Raw genomic sequence first — 18,938 nt, 5'->3', positions numbered from 1 at the left:
TTAAAAAGTTTGTTTCTTCAATCAAATTTAATCTAAACAAAATAATTGAATTTAGAATACTAATGCTACATTGTTTAAAATTTATATTAATTGATTTAAAACAACAGTCAATTTATTATTTATATTAATTATACGCACTTCTTCTCCAGTCTATATTAAAGAATATATATCACCTACACATATAAAATATTTTACAACAACAGACATAAAAACACCGCAATGAAAATTAATTCATATTCAAATCGAAAATAACACAATCCACTACAAAAAAAGAAATAACTTTGATTTTTAAAAATCAAAAAAATGTCTGCAATTTTAAAAAATATTTTAAAGATTTAAAGATCTTTTAAAGATTTTTTAAAATAAATTTTAACGAAATATTTTCCTAAATATCAATATTTAACATTGAAATATAAATTATATTTAAAACTCAATTTATACTCATTAACATAACATGAATCAATGAAAATGTCACCCTCAAACAATTAAAGGAATCAACTTTTCATTCCTTATCAACAACTTGGACATACATTATGCAGAGTAAAATTATATATTGAACATGTATTCTGCATAATACAAGTTTTTAATTTTTTAATGGTTATGCACACAAAGTTGCAATCTACTATCATTCAGCCTCATTCTAGGTCCTTCAATCGCATTATTATAAATAACAATATATATATATATATAAAACAAAAAATTTATTTTTATTACAACAATAACAATTTATAGTAATCAATATACACTGTAAATTTACATTAAAAAAATAAATTTTTCGTTTCACTGGAGGGGCAGTATATGTAGGGTTATCTACTTATAATAAATATACCTTGTTAAATTTAAAAGTTTATTATTTTAAGATTGTTTATGGTTAATTATCAAAAATTTAAAATATTTTCAGTCGTCAAAAATACGTTTTAAAAAAATAAAGTTTAAATAAATTATTCAAAATTATATAGAAAATTATTATTTTCTATAGCGACATTCCTTGGTATCTCTACAGTGCGAAGTTTTGTCAGGACTTCGGAGCTCTTCAGAGGGGTAGTGCAGATCGGGAGCCAATATTGGCAAAACGTATCACTAGATTGCCTGGCCGATTCCTTATGTGTGGTCAGCAGAATGTCTTTGTCTGCTACCCATGTGCTTCATAGAAGCTACATGAAGATTTCGTTGTGGATTAGGGGGCTTAGAATATTTCCGAGATAAGCATAAAACAGATATAGCCGCGTAAACTCCACAGAGCTAGAAGCTTAGAAAAGCTTGATCAAATCGTTTACGAGACGGTCGAGTATCATAATGATTCCAATTTCCGGAACGTACCGACTGAAGAGTCGAGTGTTTATGATGTATGTTGGAACGATTTTACTTTATCCCTTGTCAAATTTTGTTTCGAGACAAACCGGTTTCGGCGTTGTTCCATCATCAGTCACGATTTTCATTCTGATCTGTTGTTGTCGTTTGTTCTGTATTTATAGTGCGTAGGTATAGGAGCAGGTATTGTCAAATTTGATGCTTGTTTATATTTATTTATGTGTATGTGCTGTGCGCTGATTGAGAACCGAGGTGGTTTTTACTGATCGATTTATGTGGCTGGCTGAGGTAGGTAAAAATCCGTAATTTTAGTAGTTTGACCTTCTTTGTGGGTTTGTTGTTATGGTTTATTGTCCACCAAAAAAACTACTTTCCTCCAATAAAGGATTATTTTCTGCAAGAAAAAATTGAAGAAAATTTAAAAGATATGCCTACTTATTATTTTTTGTTGTTAAAACAAAATCAAGAGTAAAAATTAAGAGAGGTTAGAATTTAAAAATTTTTACAATCGTCATCTGGCTCTCACCGGTTTTACCTTGTAATATTTTTATCATGAGCTATGCCAGGCGAGAAGCTATTTTTATTCCGATATATTTTAATAACTTCAAACGTTTCTGGCACTCTGGCATCTTTCACAATTTTCCATAAGTAACAATCCAAGGCGAATTCAGAAGCAGGTGTTGTTATCCCAACAGCTGGTTGCTTCTTCTTGATTATTTTTCATACAGTACCGTGTACTTTATTATGTCAGTTAATCGAAATTAATTAAAATTTTGTTTTGACTTGACATTATTCTGCACCGCGAATTGGTTGTATTCACTTCGCCACCACCTGGTATGGATTCGCATTGAAACAATCTTAATAGCCTTCACAGCGAATTCAACCAATTCGCCGTGTTGAAGAATGTTAAGTAAAAAAAAAATTTTATTTAATTTCCATTAACTGACATGTTGTAGTACAAGGCGTTGTATGGGTAATAATCAAACAAAAGCAATAATCTGTGGGGATAACAACACCTGCTACTGTATTCGTTTTGGCCTAAACGCTGTGGCGATCGAAGTATCGAATGAAATTCAGTTGTGACTTTTATGAGTCAGATGATAATGAAATTTGTTTCATCATTGTTCTGGTCCTGAAAATAAGCAGCTCCTTTCTACAAATTGTTGCCTTCCGGCAGATATCTGCCTATACGATTTGAAGCGATCAAGTATCACTACAGACAGGGACTATGTCGTCAGTTTGCTTAACTCGCGAAGTAGACCTGAATTACAGCATATTTTCCATTTGAATGTTAAGAGTGAGTTGAATTCTCAACTCTGACTTCCTTTGGGTTAGCATTCACTCCAATTGACACACTCCGCATACCACCAGCTTGATGCCCAGTACTGTGTTATGGCATTCTGTCCCCCTCTATTTTCCACCCTTTTCAATATCAATTCCATGCTTGGTGTCTACAGTTGCTCATTCCTGACCAATATCCCTGACGTCACGCACCACTCACTTTACAAGTGAAACTCATCTCTCTGAATGCCATTGTCGTTGAAGACTGCGACCCCCTTCTTCATTTTTATTATCAAATATATAATCGTTTCTGAAAGAATTCCTACTTTTTGCAGCTTGTCAGTGTTTATTAATAAAACATTCCAATTTGTATGAGTTTTTAAAGCGGGGATTACCCTTATTGCTTTAAATGTATGAAACATTTATTTGAAGAAATTTTTAATTTATAATTTATTTAATAATTTGGAAAAGTTTAAACAACATGACATCATCCCACTCCCGGGAGAAAAGGCTTTGAAGAGATTTAAAAAAGGTATAATCGAAACAGCTGTCGCTTTGTCCGTCCTGGTGTCACGTTGTTTAAATTTTTCCCAAATTATTAAATAAATTCCAATTTTCGTTTCCTACACACTTTCAAAAAACTGGTTGTTGTTATTGTTGCAGCTATAAACACACTCCCCCAGGTTTAAGTTATGATGGATAAAGATCCGGTAAGGTCCATCAAGAAGCACCATTAAGGTACAAGCCCGATCATTTCGGGAACGATTTAATATGACCACATTAAACCTTCTAGGCCAGCCCGCCGCGCACCCCTCTAATTCCATGAGGAGCTTGGGGTCGACAGAGCCTCGTCTGCTAAATATGTGTATGATACATTGATATTTTTAAGAGGATACGCACGCATAGATGAGGTTGACAATTGAGTTGCGGAAGCTGTGAATTACGCGTAATAACCCCTTGAATCCTTAAAAACTAGTCGTAGTCATCTTTCAATTTCAAAAATTTTTGACCTTATTACATTCTGGGTCCATGTGAAGATATCTAAACATTTGTTCAAGATATCGTATTAAGGGACTGACGAACAGGCGGACTTGTGTTCATCGACTGTTCTCATGTTGATCATTTTGATGTTTGGTGATTCAAGTTAAAATATCTTTCTCCAAGGCTACAATAAAAGTGACCAATCTCATGGTCTTGCAACTTAAACGATATTCAATACGAGTATTTGGCGCATAAAAAAAATTACATTTTTCTGAGAATATCAAACACGATTTCTCATTGAGATTTCAATAGAATATATTTCATCTTTAATATAATTTTTCTTGATTAACTACTAAGAACCTTAAACCGGAAGGCGACAAAATATATCCAATTATCATTTCCTATCTAAATGCTGGTTAATTACTTTGTTACTTCTTTTTATTTACTCGTGCTTGAAAGTTTTATAGCAAACGCTTATATGTATATGAAAGTGAAACTACTGTCGAAATCAAAAAATCAAAAATATGATAATCGAATTCATAAAATCATATGAAGAAGGTGATAAAGTAATTGAAATTCATTAGGCGCATGCGCAGCCTATTTTGTAATTCATGGCACGATTAGCGCTTCCCACTGGCACAAAAAGGCGAACAAACGAATACACAAACAAAGAAGTGGCGAGATATTATACAATAATATATATGTCGGTATGTATATAAATACATGATGTAAATTTGTATATTTATGTGTACTATACGTAATGAAATATCGCAGATATTATCAAATTGTATATATGTAAGTACGTAACTCCTTTTTTATGAATGAATCAAATCTACTCGTATTTATCAAAGCCGGTTTCTAAGTTACTTCACGTGCTCTATGCAGTCCCGGCCACACTAAACTACTCAGGTATGCAAAACACAACTTTGGTATAAAACCGCACAATCGCTTTGGCCAAATTGGCGTTGGAAATAGAAGTTGGTGAGGTTGAGGCAGAGGCCCACTAGACCGGCTGGCAGGCAATCAAACCGCTGTCTGTTTAATCAATGAGAGTATAAATTTATTTAATTTCTTATTTTCCTTGAAAAAATCGAAGCGAACTTAGAGGCGCGTTCATTCATGAACAAAGTTACGCCAGTAAACCAGGTGGGTGTGGTGACGCCAGCGGAGGTGGCACACTGGGTAGATACTCAATGAAATGAAATTATGGAGACGTTAGTGTGTAAGTGCCATACTTTGGTTTTCATTCATAAAAATTGTGTAGTGGAGTGAATTGGCAAAAGCGCGATGAGTCATAATTGAATGGGTGCCCACGTTGCAGAAACAGTTAAAAATAGTTAACAAAAACTGTGAAATATATGTATAGATACATGCATGTACTAGGTATGGTTTTATGTTGTGCGTAGGTTATGTTTCATTTAAAGAGTAAACAAAAGTTATACTCCTGTGTGGCATGCCGACAGCTGGTTTTTAGTTTGGCACTCGTCCAAGGAGTAAATTGCGCATGCGTGTAGTTATGTAGACATTTTTGGCGAACGCCGTGGTGTGGTGGTAGCGTGCTTCACCTACCACACCGAAGATCGTGGGTTCAAGCCCCTGGCAAGGCAACATAAAAAATTTGAAAGAAATTCGAAAAAAATTTTTTTAAGCGTGATCGTTTCTTGAAATCAAAAATCTTAGATGGAACTGATTCTTTGTGATAATAAATCCTGCCCGCTAAAGAGTTGTGGAAGCACAGCAAGCCGGTATGGTGAACCAAAAAGTTGGACATTCTTCGAGAGTAAATGAGAGTTATGTTCAAGCAGGAAATAGTTGTGAAACGTAAAGAGTGCTGAGACGAATATTAGGATCTGTTGAGATTTTCAAATAGTAAATTAGAAGGACTGAGAAACTCTGATGAAAACACTTTGGTGTAAATATCGAATGAGCACGTAGTACTGAAGAGTTCCTTAAGGCGCTCATCGACGAATGAAGTACTTGAATTCCGATTACAGAGCGAATTGTATCAAAGTTACAAATTAAGTAATACCTAAATCATGTACAAGATAAAAAGTTTGTTTAGGTTTCAAGCGCCAAAAGCATAAGACTGCCCAACACCCTTAATAGACTTTTACTTCAATTCACTCGCGTACACCAGAGGCATTTTAGCGGCCACTGCACTGCATACGATAGTTGCAAACAAAGAAAGGCTTGGAATGCAATGGAATACGTCTAAAGTGTCCTGCTAGGTATTGCCGAATCATAGATCATCTTAAGGATCACTTAGAAGTGGGGGCTTGAGCAAAGCTCACAGAGTATATTAACTTTGATTGCATAACGGTTGGTTGTACAGTTATAAAGGAATCGAGATAGATATAGACTTCCATATATCAAAATCATCAGTATCGACAAAAAATTCGATTGAGCCATGTCCGTCCGCCCGTCCGTCCGTCTGTCCGTTAACACGATAACTTGAGTAAATTTTGAGGGATCTTGATGAAATTTGGTATGTACGCACTCATCTCAGATCGCTATTTAAAATGAACGATATCGGACAATAACCACGCCCACTTTTTCGATATCGAAAATTTCGAAAAATCGAAAAAGTGCGATAATTCATTACCAAATACGCATTAAGCGATGAAACTTCGTAGGTGAGTTGAGCTTATGACGCAGAATAGAAAACTAGTAAAATTTTGGACAATGGGCGTGGCACCGCCCACTTTTAAATGAAGGTAATTTAGAAGTTTTGCAAGCTGTAATTTGGCAGTCGTTGAAGATATCATGATGAAATTTGGCAGGGACGTTACTCTTGTTACTTTATGTCTGCTTAATAAAAATTAGCAAAATCGGAGAACGACCACGCCCACTTTTTTAAACTTTTTTTTTAAATTCAAATTTTAAAAGAAAAGTTAATATCTTTGCAGCATATAAGTAAATTATGCCAACATTCAACTCCAGTAATGATATGGTGCAACAAAATACAAAAATAAAAGAAAATTTCAAAATGGGCGTGGCTCCGCCCTTTTTAATTTAATTTGTCTAGAATACTTTTAATGCCATAAGTCGAACAAAAATTAACCAATCCTTGTGACATTTGGTAGAGTCTTATCTCCTAGGACGATAACTGTTTTCTGTGAAAAAGGGCGAAATCGGTTGAAGCCAAACCCAGTTTTTATACACAGTCGACCGTCTGTGCTTCCGCTCGGCCGTTAACACGATAACTTGAGCAAAAATCGATATATCTTTACTAAACTCAGTTCACATACTTATCTGAACTCACTTTGTATTGGTGTAAAAAATGGCCGAAATCCGACTATGACCACGCCCACTTTTTCGATATCGAAAATTACGAAAAATGAAAAACAAATGCCATAATTATATACCAAATACGAAAAAAGGAATGAAACATGGTAATTGTATTGGTCTATTGACGCAAAATATAACTTTAGAAAAAAACTTAGTAAAATGGGTGTGACACCTTCCATATTAAGCAGAATAAAATGAAAAAGTTCTGCAGGGCGAAATCAAAAGCCCTTGGAATCTTGGAAGGAATACTGTACGTGGTATTACATATATAAATAAATTAGCGGTACCCGACAGATGATGTTCTGGATCAACCTGGTCCACATTTTGGTAGATATCTCGAAAACGCCTTCACATATAAAACTAAGGGCCACTCCCTTTTAAAACCCTCATTAATACCTTTAATTTGATACCCATATCGTACAAACACATTCTAGAGTCACCCCCGGTCCACGTTTATGGCGATATCTCGAAAAGGCGTCCACATATAGAACTAAGGCCCACTCCTTTTTAAAATACTCATTAACATCTTTCATTTGATACTCATATCGTACAAACAAATTCTAGAGTCACCCCTGGTCCACCTTCATGTCGATATCTCGAAAAGGCGTCCACCTATAGAACTAAGGCCCACGCCTTTTTAAAATACTCATTAACACCTTTCATTTCATACCCATACCGTACAAAAAAATTCTAGAGTCACCCTTGGCCCACCTTTATGGCGATATCTCGAAAAGGCATCCACCTATAGTACTAAGGCCCACTCCCTTTTAAAATACTCATTAACACCTTTCATTTGGTACCCATATCGTATAAACAAATTCTAGAGTCACCCCTGGTCCACCTTTATGTCGATATCTCGAAAAGGCGTCCACCTATAGAACTAAGGCCCACGCCCTTTTAAAATACTCACTAACACCTTTCATTTGATACCCATATCGTAAAAACAAATTCTAGAGTCACCCCTGGTCTACCTTTATGGAGATATCTCGAAAAGGCGTCCACCTATAGAACTAAGACCCACGCCCTTTTAAAATACTCATTTACACCTTTCATTTGTTACTCATATCGTACAAACAAATTCTAGAGTCACCCCTAGTCCACGTTTATGGCGATATCTCGAAAAGGCGTCCAAATATAGAACTAAGACCCACGCCCTCTTAAAATACTCATTAACACCTTTCATTTGTTACTCATATCGTACAAACAAATTCTCTAGTCAGGCCTGGTCCACCTTTATGGAGATATCCCTAAATGGCGTCCATCTATAGATCTATGGCCCACTTCCTCTTAAAATACTTTTTAATACCTTCCATTTGATACACATGTCATACAAACACATTCCGGGGTTACCCTAGGTTCCTTTTACAACATGGTGATTTCCCTTACTTTGTCTTCACAGCTCTCAACTGAGTATGTAATGTTCGGTTACACCCGAACTTAGCCTTCCTTACTTGTTATTATTATTATTATTATCGCGGGTTCGAATCGAGCTCAAAGCCTAACAATAATTTTTTATCATTATTATTGTTATGATAAATTTTTTCTTAATTGAAACAATTTGTAAATTAGAATAGAAGAAAGAAAAATTTAGACAACTGCCAAAGCTCGTTGTATAGATCCATTTCGGGAACTGCTAAATTCCTTCATCGGCAACGTTTAGGCGCCGCTGCTATAACCATTCAGCCATCACAGCGGTTTTTTGTTTGTCTTCATTAATCCTACTCTATTCTGGTTCGTGCCAACTGATATTCACAACACTGCGACATCTGTTGCAGAATGGATGTGAAAATTGGACTTGTTTGATGGCAATGCTGCCATAGTGTCATATTTTATTGACATTTTTTTCCCCGCGCTCTGGGATGTATTAACACTTTTTGTTGTTATATCGGCCTACTGAGCTTTGGCAGTTGTCTAAATTTTTTCTATCTTATATTCTAATTTAAAAATTTTTTCAATTAAGAAAAAATTTATCATAACAATAATAATGATAAAAAATTATTGTTAAGCCTTGAGCTCGATTCGAACCCGCGATCTTACAAATCAGTAGGCCGATATAACAACAAAAATTATTATTATTATTATTACGCCTCGATGCTATTCGACTTTTATTTGAATCTATCGTGTTTAACCTGTCAGCTCATTACTGTTTGTGCAGGCATTAAATGTATTGAATTACCTACTAAGGCTCTTTACTATATATAACGAAGTGAGTGACTAGATGGGAGAGTCTCTGACTTGCCAGAGCGACGCAATTGCAGAGAATGTGAACGGGAGTTCCATCCACCATCTCACAAAATCGACAAACATATAGGTTAGATTTAAGTTACTTAGTTGATATCGTAGATTTCAGTGTCCCATATAGTACCAAGTGAGAGTTCGTTGGTCCTCTCTGCTTAGATTAATGGGTTTGGTTGACACTATCGCTGTTGGGAGTATGAAAAAATTGGCCTGGTAGCAATGTATGGCATTCTAAACATCTTTTCTCCGGAGCAAATGGACCAGAACATAATATGTAGTTTCAATAAATGCAGCGTATACTCAATGCCTCGGAGTAGGCTGAGCGCTGACGATATGGCCATAGTAGTAAGTATGGCGTCTTTTAACATTGGTCAGACAGACCATCTGAACCTGTAGGAATCTTGAAGCAACAACAGAGGTGAAGGTTTGGCTCAAGGATGCCAAAATAACGGAAGATAAGGTACACGTATGTATGTATGTACCAATTGATCCACGATTATGGAAGAGGTGAAGCCTACGGGGAGGGAGAAAGAAGAAGTGGGATACGAGAGAAAGGGCAAACCGAGACACAAAATTTACTAGAGATTCGCATAGTTAACTGTTTTTCTCAGAGTTAGCTTCTTATAAGAGGATAAATTCATTCATTTTTGATCAATTTCAAATTTAGTTCTGAGAAACAAGTAAAACTTCCATTCTGCAAAAGGGCTTAAGTCGGAAAGTGATCTGAGTGGTGTTGAGAATTACGTAAGAAAAAAGTTAAATAGTAATAACAGTTAACCGAAGAGAGATATGAAGCTGGTTGAAAGACAGAAAAGGACAGATGGGAGAGAAAGCCTAGTAAGAGAAAGCGGGAGACTAAAAATCGTTGAAACTATACCGAGAGTGAGTGAAATATCACTCTATCTCGACTACCATTTCGAAGACGCATTATCTCAAAATTAAATTGAGGAGAGCGCTATTTCAGAATTTGTTTAATTAACACCCTATCTCTCGTCAAAGTATTTATTGAAAAAATTTTGAGCTGGAATGTTCATCAACTGGATTAATTGTGTATTCCGATCAGTTCTCTTTTTAAAATAAAATTTATCAATAACAGGCTTTTCTGATCTAAGTCCAGCGTGCAAATAAAACTAAATTATTCCACTATTATCCCAACGTTTCGCTAATCTTTGTTAGCATCTTCAGGGGGCATTTATTTTAAAAAATCCCTGCCACAAACAAAAGTTAAAATTACAAGATAGTTAAATGAGTAAAAATTTTTAACAAGAAACACTTACACTATTGGATTTCGTATCGAAAACATGAACATAAAACAACAAAAGCATTAGTCACTTAAACATATACATACATGAATAAACTATGATCAGTACCATCTAACCATCATGGTAGTCTTGTCAATACTAAATATTCTTATTTTTATATTTGTAAACATGCTATGTAGGCGGCAGCAATGTTTTCTGTATCCTCGCGTTTGTTCATTGTCTTTTCCCGTCTTTCCATTATTCTCAGGCTTTCCAATGTGTATCTTGTTGTTATTCTCTTTTCTTTGTCTATAATTTTCGCATTTTTAAAATCAGCTGTATGACCACTTGTCAACATATGCTGTGATAACGCTGTGCTGGTCTTTTGTTTTTTTATGTCAGCTTCATGTTCTCCCAGTCTAACAGCTAAGGCTCGCTTTGTTGTGCCAATATATATTTGATCGCATTTTTCATGTTCTCTTCCTTTGCATTTTATCTCGTATATAACGTTGTTTTGTTGTTGAGGCTGTATAGGATGTTTTGTTTTTGTATATATTGTAGAGACGGTGTGGTTTGATTTGTAAGAAAGGGTTGTGTGTTGTGTTGTTGCTATATTGTGATGAATATTTTCTGTCAACTTTGGAATGTATGTAACGCTGTAGAATTTCTTTTGTGTTTTGTACTTCAGTACTTGCTCTTTTATCGGGTTGGTTGTTGCTTTTCATGGTCTCCTGGTCTATAAGTTCGCGTATTAAATTTATCGGGATCAACTGGATTATAGAGAGTTTTTCAAAATTTTGCTGAGAGAGGGATTTTGAAACGGCACCCGATACAGGCTGACATAATCCTTAAGCGTTGTTATAGCCGACTTCAAATACAATTTCTATAAACTGCGTTTCATTGGATAGTATGTATCGAAGAGTTAATTTATTTGCTCTTTCTCGCCTCTGGTGTCAAAATCGCCTTGTTTCCGAAAAAATTTAAAAAATGGTCCATTTCCGAATTTATTTGAAGAACGCTCTACCTGGCAATTTTATTAAATAACGCCTTATATATATATATCAAATTTTTTTCTTCGAAACCGCCTTACTTGAGCATGAGTTCTATACATATTGACGTGAGTGAGGGTTTTTATGAACAAATTTTTAGATACGGCTTTCTTAAAACGAATTCTGAAATAGGGCATCCTTGAAACAATTTCGAAAATGATGCGTTTTTATAAAATATTCTGAGATGCGGCGTTTTTGAACTGGCTCCCGAAGTAGTGTGATATTCCGCCCGAGGTAGCGTGATACCATTCAGCAGTTGATAGAAGGCTATCAGCGCAAAAGTGGTGTCTCCTCAGACTGAAAAAAAAAACTGGGGTAATCAGCTTTTTCCACTCTTGGTCTGTTACTCGAGCAAGGGCTGGCTTAATACACTATAGCATTAATCTAGAGTAGTATTTGATACCAGAACCCTTTTTCGACGATAGCCTCAAACCTGCATACCCAACCCAAGTGACGTCGAGTACTTAGATGTGTATTAAGTACAATCTATTTTATTATTTAGCTACTTATCCAAGTTTGTTGCTGAGATTGGCTCCACCACAAATAACGCCCACGCGCCGTCAATGAGTTGGATAGGAATACATACATACAATAAAAATTAGCCAGACGTTTTTAATTGTGATATTGCGCTTCTATTAATTCATATATATGTACATACATACATATATATCAAGGAATTGTTGTTTTTGTTAATTGTAAAACTTGCTTATCAATTAAAGCTTATATGCACCATGTTGGTATATGTATAGGAACAATGTACATTTGTATTAAATGTATGTATATACCGTGATTGCGTTGTTGGTTGCCGTTTGCTGAAAATGTGTTGGTGGCGGAACTCGTCGATGATGTGGTACATCCGGTCTGGCTTAATTTCTTATAAACGTTTTAATATGTACATACCGACGAATGTATGAATTTATATGCACTGAATGAATTATTAGCTATTAAATTAATATATTTGTATATATGTATTGAACAAGTACGTGTGTGTGTATTCTATATTCATCCACTCATTAACGGAAAAATGTGTTTCTTGTCCCTATTCCAGGTAAGTATTGTTGTTCGGTGATGGTTAATTTCCGTGCATATTTTATTAATGGAGCTTTATTCCTAAATGAAAATTAAATACACTTTCTACCTGTATTTACTTATTGTGTTCTTGCACATACATATTTGCCTGCATTTATGTGTGTAATTGGTATTCATATCCCTGCGAAAAATCGTGCGATAAATCCCTAAAGAGAGCGGTCTACGATTGCTCTCTTTTGTCCACATTGGGATATAATTGATCTCCTATAGTCCCTTTTGTTGTTCTACAACACCAATACGAAAAAAAAATTAAGAATATTGAATTATAGTTTAAAAAATTATAAACTCCCTAAGAAATTCCGTACGGGTAGAAAGAGTACTTGTCCGACAGTACCTATAGGCGAACAAAATAGACTTGTGTGACTCTGGCTGTAGAGCCACGAAGATAATATGTCCGACACTACCCGTATGGATACAGAAAGGGTATGTCGGACACTTCCCATAGGGGTACAAAGAGGAAGTGTCGAACAGTACAGAAAAGATCTGTCCGACAATACCCTTAGGGGTATCAAGAGGACCAGTCCTACACTACCCGTTAAGGCATAAACAGGTACAATTGGTCTCTCCATAGGACATGCTCAAACAAAAGGGATCACTCCAACACATATAAAGAGATACTCCAATGCGACTCATCCCGGATTCATCCTAGACTAGTCGAATTTTTTGCTGTTTATGTATGGGCTAAAAAATTGGTTAAATGCTAGGGATTCGTAAATTTTATATACATCTAGTACACTTGTACCCTGCAAAAATCGTTGGATCATGTGGTCCACTGGAGTACTTACCATTGTACTCCATTGTAATGCAGCAATGGATCAACTCATATTTCTACACGAACATATTGTAAGCCGATCATTGCTCGTTTTTAACGATTGTAATCACTACACGATGTTTATTGGACTGTGGGTACTCCATGGATTACTCTGATGTAACGCGGAGCTGGAGTATATGGTCCCGTCCTAGGACATCGCAATTGGACCATATTTTTTGTATGAACTGTGGTTAATTTTGGAGCAATCGGTTGGTCCATAGCGAGTACTCCATACATGCATGCATGGAATACTCGCAATTTTTGCAGGGTATATATCCATATATACGTACCAAGGGTGGTCCTTAATAACAAAATGAACGAAACTTTTAAGTTTCACTCAACCAAACGATAATGCCAAGGTCAAAGATATACCAATTGAGTTTGAAAATTTTCATAGAAAGCTTATTGGCATCAAAGTATGGAAGCATAGAAACAGGACCTAATCACTTCGACTGAAATATTGCCGATTTTGATCATTTAATTTTAATACCTATTTCCCACACAATTTAAATGGAATTTAAAATTTTTTATAAAAATAATTAATTTTTCCTTTCTAAATAAGGTCACTTAATTTCTTAATGAACATTCGTCAACAGCTCTAAAGAAATATTTTATTTTCTCAAAAAAGTTATTTAAAGGGAAACTAGAAGACGTGGATTAGACATTTAATGCTTCTGGCGAATTTCCTCTTCACCGCTTCGGGAAGGTGTCGCTGAGAGTACTTTGGTAGCTGATGCATCTTCCATCATTAGCATTAAGTACTAATATTAGTTTCCAAACTGCCTGAAGCGTTGTTTACTTTTAAACAACTTTTTTTTCACGGCCTTTTTCCAATTTGTGGCATAGCGAAATGTGCTCCGTTATAGATTTAACAGGTCTGAAGCTGCACTCAAAAGGTCCAATCAGTTGGTAGGTTGAATTCAAACTTGGCATCTTTCTCCGAACTTGCTGCTAAAATTAGGCGCTTTTCTTTTGGCTAGAGCTCAATCTATCCACATTCACGTTTTTCTGCGTATACTTTTTTGTTTTTGAAAAGACACTCCGCTTCCTATTTCAACTTATGACAAACTTTACACACTCTTCTCGTTACATTCTCATGCATCTTTTTTTTATGGGTATAAACATCTGCCGGACATCGGCGAAGTCTATCAGCCTAAGTCCATTAAAAAAATGTCTGGAATTAATGTTTTTTTGTTGTTTAAATATACCAAATGACCTCTCCCCCGCCCCTGCATGAAACAATTTGAAATAACTATGAATTCATATTTTGTATGGTAGATTGAGTTCAAAAACTGTTTTAATATAGAAAACTTGACAAAAAATTTCATTAAATCTCTATGTGAAATTGGTATATGTCCTCATAGGAAAATCTGAAATCTGACCCCTGTGCGACGCTAATCCGTTCGAAACTATACCAAAATGTTTATATTATATCCATGACCGTGATATTACCATATTACTATATCGTCCGTTTTATTACAAACAATGTAATTCAAAATTTTAATTTGCAAACAAAATATAATTTTCTCATATTGCTTCATTACACTGAAAGAAATGGTGCTAGTAAAATCAACAAATCGGTTCTGTTGTTCTTGACTTAACGGAGATTTGGTGAAATTTATCGAATTTTGGTTAATTCGACCGAGTTCTTTGTGAAACGAACAAATTAGTTTAGTCATTTCAACACAAGAGAAATTGTCGCTCCTAAGTTAACAAAAGTTTGTAAAATTAACAGATTCCTGGTCAATCTAACTGATTTTTCTGTTAACACAACTGATCCCACTGGCCATTTCAACAGCGATCAACAGTCAATACATGAGCGAATTTCAAAGAGAATTTTACGTTCACTGCGCTCTCTACTTTGTACTTATGACGACGGTGCCACTTGCTTAAAAAAAAATACCAAAGTAAGAAAACCACCAAATCGAAAAAAACACAAAATGGGAAAACAACAAAAAACTAGTTTTTCAGTTATCAATACAAAAAGAAAAACCCTTTTTTGAATTCACTGTGCAAAAATCTTGAGATACCGGAACACCTATTTATTGGGTACAATTTTGCAACTTCTTCTCCAAGCTAAATGCAAAATTGCAATTGTTGCAAAAGTTTTGTTTGAACGAAGAGGATTTTTCCAGAGTTAGTAACATTTTGTTCAAGTTTTTATGAATTTTCACTAACGCGAATGAATTTAATAAGATAATAAAAAACGTCCTTTTTTAATGTTGATGTTTCCGACAACATAAAAGTTTGAGTTGCTTTGGAATCGTTTCAACTTAAAGTGTTACGAAAATTAAACTAGCCGAATTACATGTAATGTTATTCCAGTGGTGAATTACCTTCTAGCGATTTGATTCTTTACTTTTCTATAACTTACAAGTTCTCTATTTAAAATGTTATGTCAAACATTTATAAAGGTTTTGTTCGAAACAATCAAGTGTGGCAACTACATGCGAGAGAAGAAATTGAGAATAAGCAGAGCTACAACTTAAAGAATTGAGAATTAGTTTTGTGACTACTATTTTCATTTCTATTTGCAAAGCGAAGTTCAAAACTATAAATTAAATAAATTATAAAATATAAAATTTGGTGAAAGTGCGTTTAATAAAACAAAATAATAAAGTGTATAATGTTTAATGTGTGCCAACATATTTGATGTAAGCCCAATTGACGTTCGGTTAGTAAGTGCCACAGTGGTGTTATGATAGCGTGCTCCGCCTGCCACACCGTATGCCCTGGGTTCGCACCCCGGGCAAAGCAACATCAAAATTTTAGAAATCAGGTTTTTCAATTAGAAGAAAATTTTTTTAAGCGGGTTCGCCCCTCGGCAGTGTTTGGCAAGCGCTACGAGTGTGTTTCTGCCTTGAAAAGCTCTCAGTGAAAACTCATCTGCCTTGCATATGCCGTTCGGAGTCCCGTCCGGCCAATTTTTAGGGAAAATCAAGAGGAGCACGACGCAAATTGGATGAGAAGCTCGGCCTTAGATCTCTTCGGAAGTTATCGCGCCTTACATTTATTTATTTATTTATGTATATGGCAACATAGGTACTTTCGTACAAAGCTGTCGCAACAACTTTTTTTGTTCATTTGACTACTAAAACATCAGCAACAAGTGAAATTCTGAAACATGTCCTAGTAAGCATCGCTGTCACTTTAAGCATTTTAAAGTTGACTAAAGATTTTTAATTTAAATATAGCTCGGTTTCCACAGAATGTATCGCAAGTGCATCGACCATATATTTGAAGATAAGAAAGTCCTATGTAAATATACCTTTCTCCCACAGTAAATAAGCAAGGATATGTACTAACATAGAAATAAATTTGTGTGAAAATTTTCACGCAGCCAATTCTTTGGAAATGCCTTTCACAACAATTTGTGAGTTTTGTAATTTGATAATCGAAAATTATTGTTGTTGTGGCTATGTTAACTGGAATTCCCAAACGCTTTGTGGCTTCTCACGTAACAAGGTGCTACTTTTTTTCAGATAACGCCAAGTAAATATCTTGTATGCGTAAACACCTGCACATGAGAAATAATTTATTTGCTACTTGATATCAATACACCTACATTCATATATGTGAATACATATGCAAACACATAGATAAACATGACATGTAAATATATGCTGAACATATTCGAATAATCATTTATCAAAAATATTAACGCCACCACCACCACCACCATCACCGACGCCAATTGCGGCTTTGAACAACAAAGCCATGCCTTGTCACTAATCAGGTAACATCAGTAAAACAATAACAACAGCAGCAAATAGTGATTAGTATGGCTATTTATTGCATACACACACTATATGCACATATGTATGTATGTAAATACTAACTTAATAAATATAAATATGTTTGTGTGTGTCCTGCGCTCAGCGAAATGCAAACATAACCAATTATCAACTGCTTGCGCCCACAATTAAAAGCAAATACAGAAAATTAGGCAGCCGTGAAGCGCCGGTCACATCAAAAGGAAAATAGCGCCCATGCGCCACCAACACCACAAACTAAGCAATCAAGGAGCCAAACAGGGTCATACGGGTCGGTCGGTCGGACGGACGTTATTAACAAGACCGCTTTGAGCAGCTAATAGAACATGTGTGCGCTCACGGGATATGTTTGTGTGTTTGTATGTTATATAATTGCCTCGTTTATGAACAGTCATTCACGTTGAAAATGGGACGGCTTACTTTTTGTATGAATTTCACCATTCTTTTGCAATCAAACGAACTTCTACTCATCTGTGGGACTACTGAAAAATGCGTCTAAAGGTGGTATGACAAGTTATCGATTTCTTATCAAAATGATATAATTTGGTAATCCATGGTTTATCGACTTTTATGTCGACGAATCATGGAAAATTTATCGATTTATTATCAAAATAGTACCGATTTTTTATCAAAAAGTTATCGATATATTATAAAAAACTTTAGATTTGCTTTATAGAAGCTATCGGAGTGTTAACAGATTGTTAACGGCGTGGCATCGATCTGCTATGGAAAAGTTATTGCGTTTTCAACGGAAAGCTGTCGACATGTTATTACATGTATTATTCCTATCGAAAAGTTATCATTTCTTATAGGTGAGTTATTGAAAAGCTATCGATTTATTATCAAAGTGTAATTGAGAGTTATCAAGAGGTTGATTATTTATGGAACAGTTATAGATATGTTAAAAAAATGTATCAGTTTGTGATTGAAAACTAATCAATTTCTTATGTTACCAATTTGTTATTGACGAGATATCGGTTTGCATAATTTTTTTATTAAAGAGTAATCGATTATTTATCGAAAGTTGCCGATATATTATAATAGGTGTTATCGGAAAGTTGTTAATTTTTTCTGGAAAAGTTATCGATTAATTATGAAAAATGATCGATTTGTTATCAAAAAACTATCGATATGCTATTAAAAAATTATCGACTTGTTATCGATTTCTTTTCGAAAATTTATCGATTTTTTAACTACGTCTCATTAGTTTGTTATAAAAGCGATACCGATAAAACTTCAACATTAAATCGATGGCACTTCCATTACCCGTCGATAACAAGCCGTCAAGAAAACAATAAGAAGCCAATAAAAAGAGGCAGGAAAACAATACGAAGAGAAATCGACGATAACGGGTTGGCAAGAAGCCAATAACCCGAGGAAAGTAGATGGCTAAAGAGCTTTAGGAGGAACTTCTCTTTCAATTTGCGCCGTGCTCCTTTTTAATTAGTCTTGCATATTAGGTGGGCAGTACCTGCAGGTTTTATGTCGACTCCGAACGGCAGCTGTAAGGCAGGTGAATTTTCACTATTGACATTAAATAAAAATTACGAAACTTACACACGGCGATAGCTACTAGGACCTGTTTATGAATTTCACTTCTTCATCAGCTAACTTGTCGGGAGCGGAGTGTTGAACTCAAAATCTCCAAAACTCACACTTCACACTGGGGTGAAGATAAATCTCTAAGGCAACACACTCATACTCTTTGACTAGCTAAGTAGAAAGAAAGGCTGCTCGGGTAGTCTCGATCATCTACGTGACAAATGCGATGTTCTCGTTCCGTTATATTGTCAATTGGTAAGGTGATTTGTGGTTATCTACACCCTCCCTAGCACCATGATCTGATTCTAAAGTTGCGAGCTGGATGTGGCCTTTG

The 18,938-nt window shown here is 35.3% G+C and overlaps 1 protein-coding gene across 2 annotated transcripts in view; it reads right to left on the bottom strand.

The window, feature by feature from the left end:
* Positions 1-765: 765 nt before the first annotated feature.
* Positions 766-18,938, bottom strand: part of LOC137253239 (odorant receptor 74a-like) — a 44,833-nt gene continuing 26,660 nt past the window's right edge. For both annotated transcript variants that reach the window (XM_067789806.1, XM_067789808.1), the window contains one exon: positions 766-1,705. In XM_067789806.1, the coding sequence (XP_067645907.1) occupies positions 1,652-1,705 (54 nt within the window). In that variant the 3' untranslated portion in view covers positions 766-1,651. The remainder of the gene's footprint in view (positions 1,706-18,938) is intronic.

This window comes from Eurosta solidaginis, chromosome 5 (assembly GCF_040869045.1).
Source record: "Eurosta solidaginis isolate ZX-2024a chromosome 5, ASM4086904v1, whole genome shotgun sequence".
In the NCBI taxonomy this organism is placed as follows: domain Eukaryota; kingdom Metazoa; phylum Arthropoda; class Insecta; order Diptera; family Tephritidae; genus Eurosta; species Eurosta solidaginis.
Note: the sequence above shows the minus strand (reverse complement) of the source record. Positions and strands in the feature narration are given on the sequence as shown.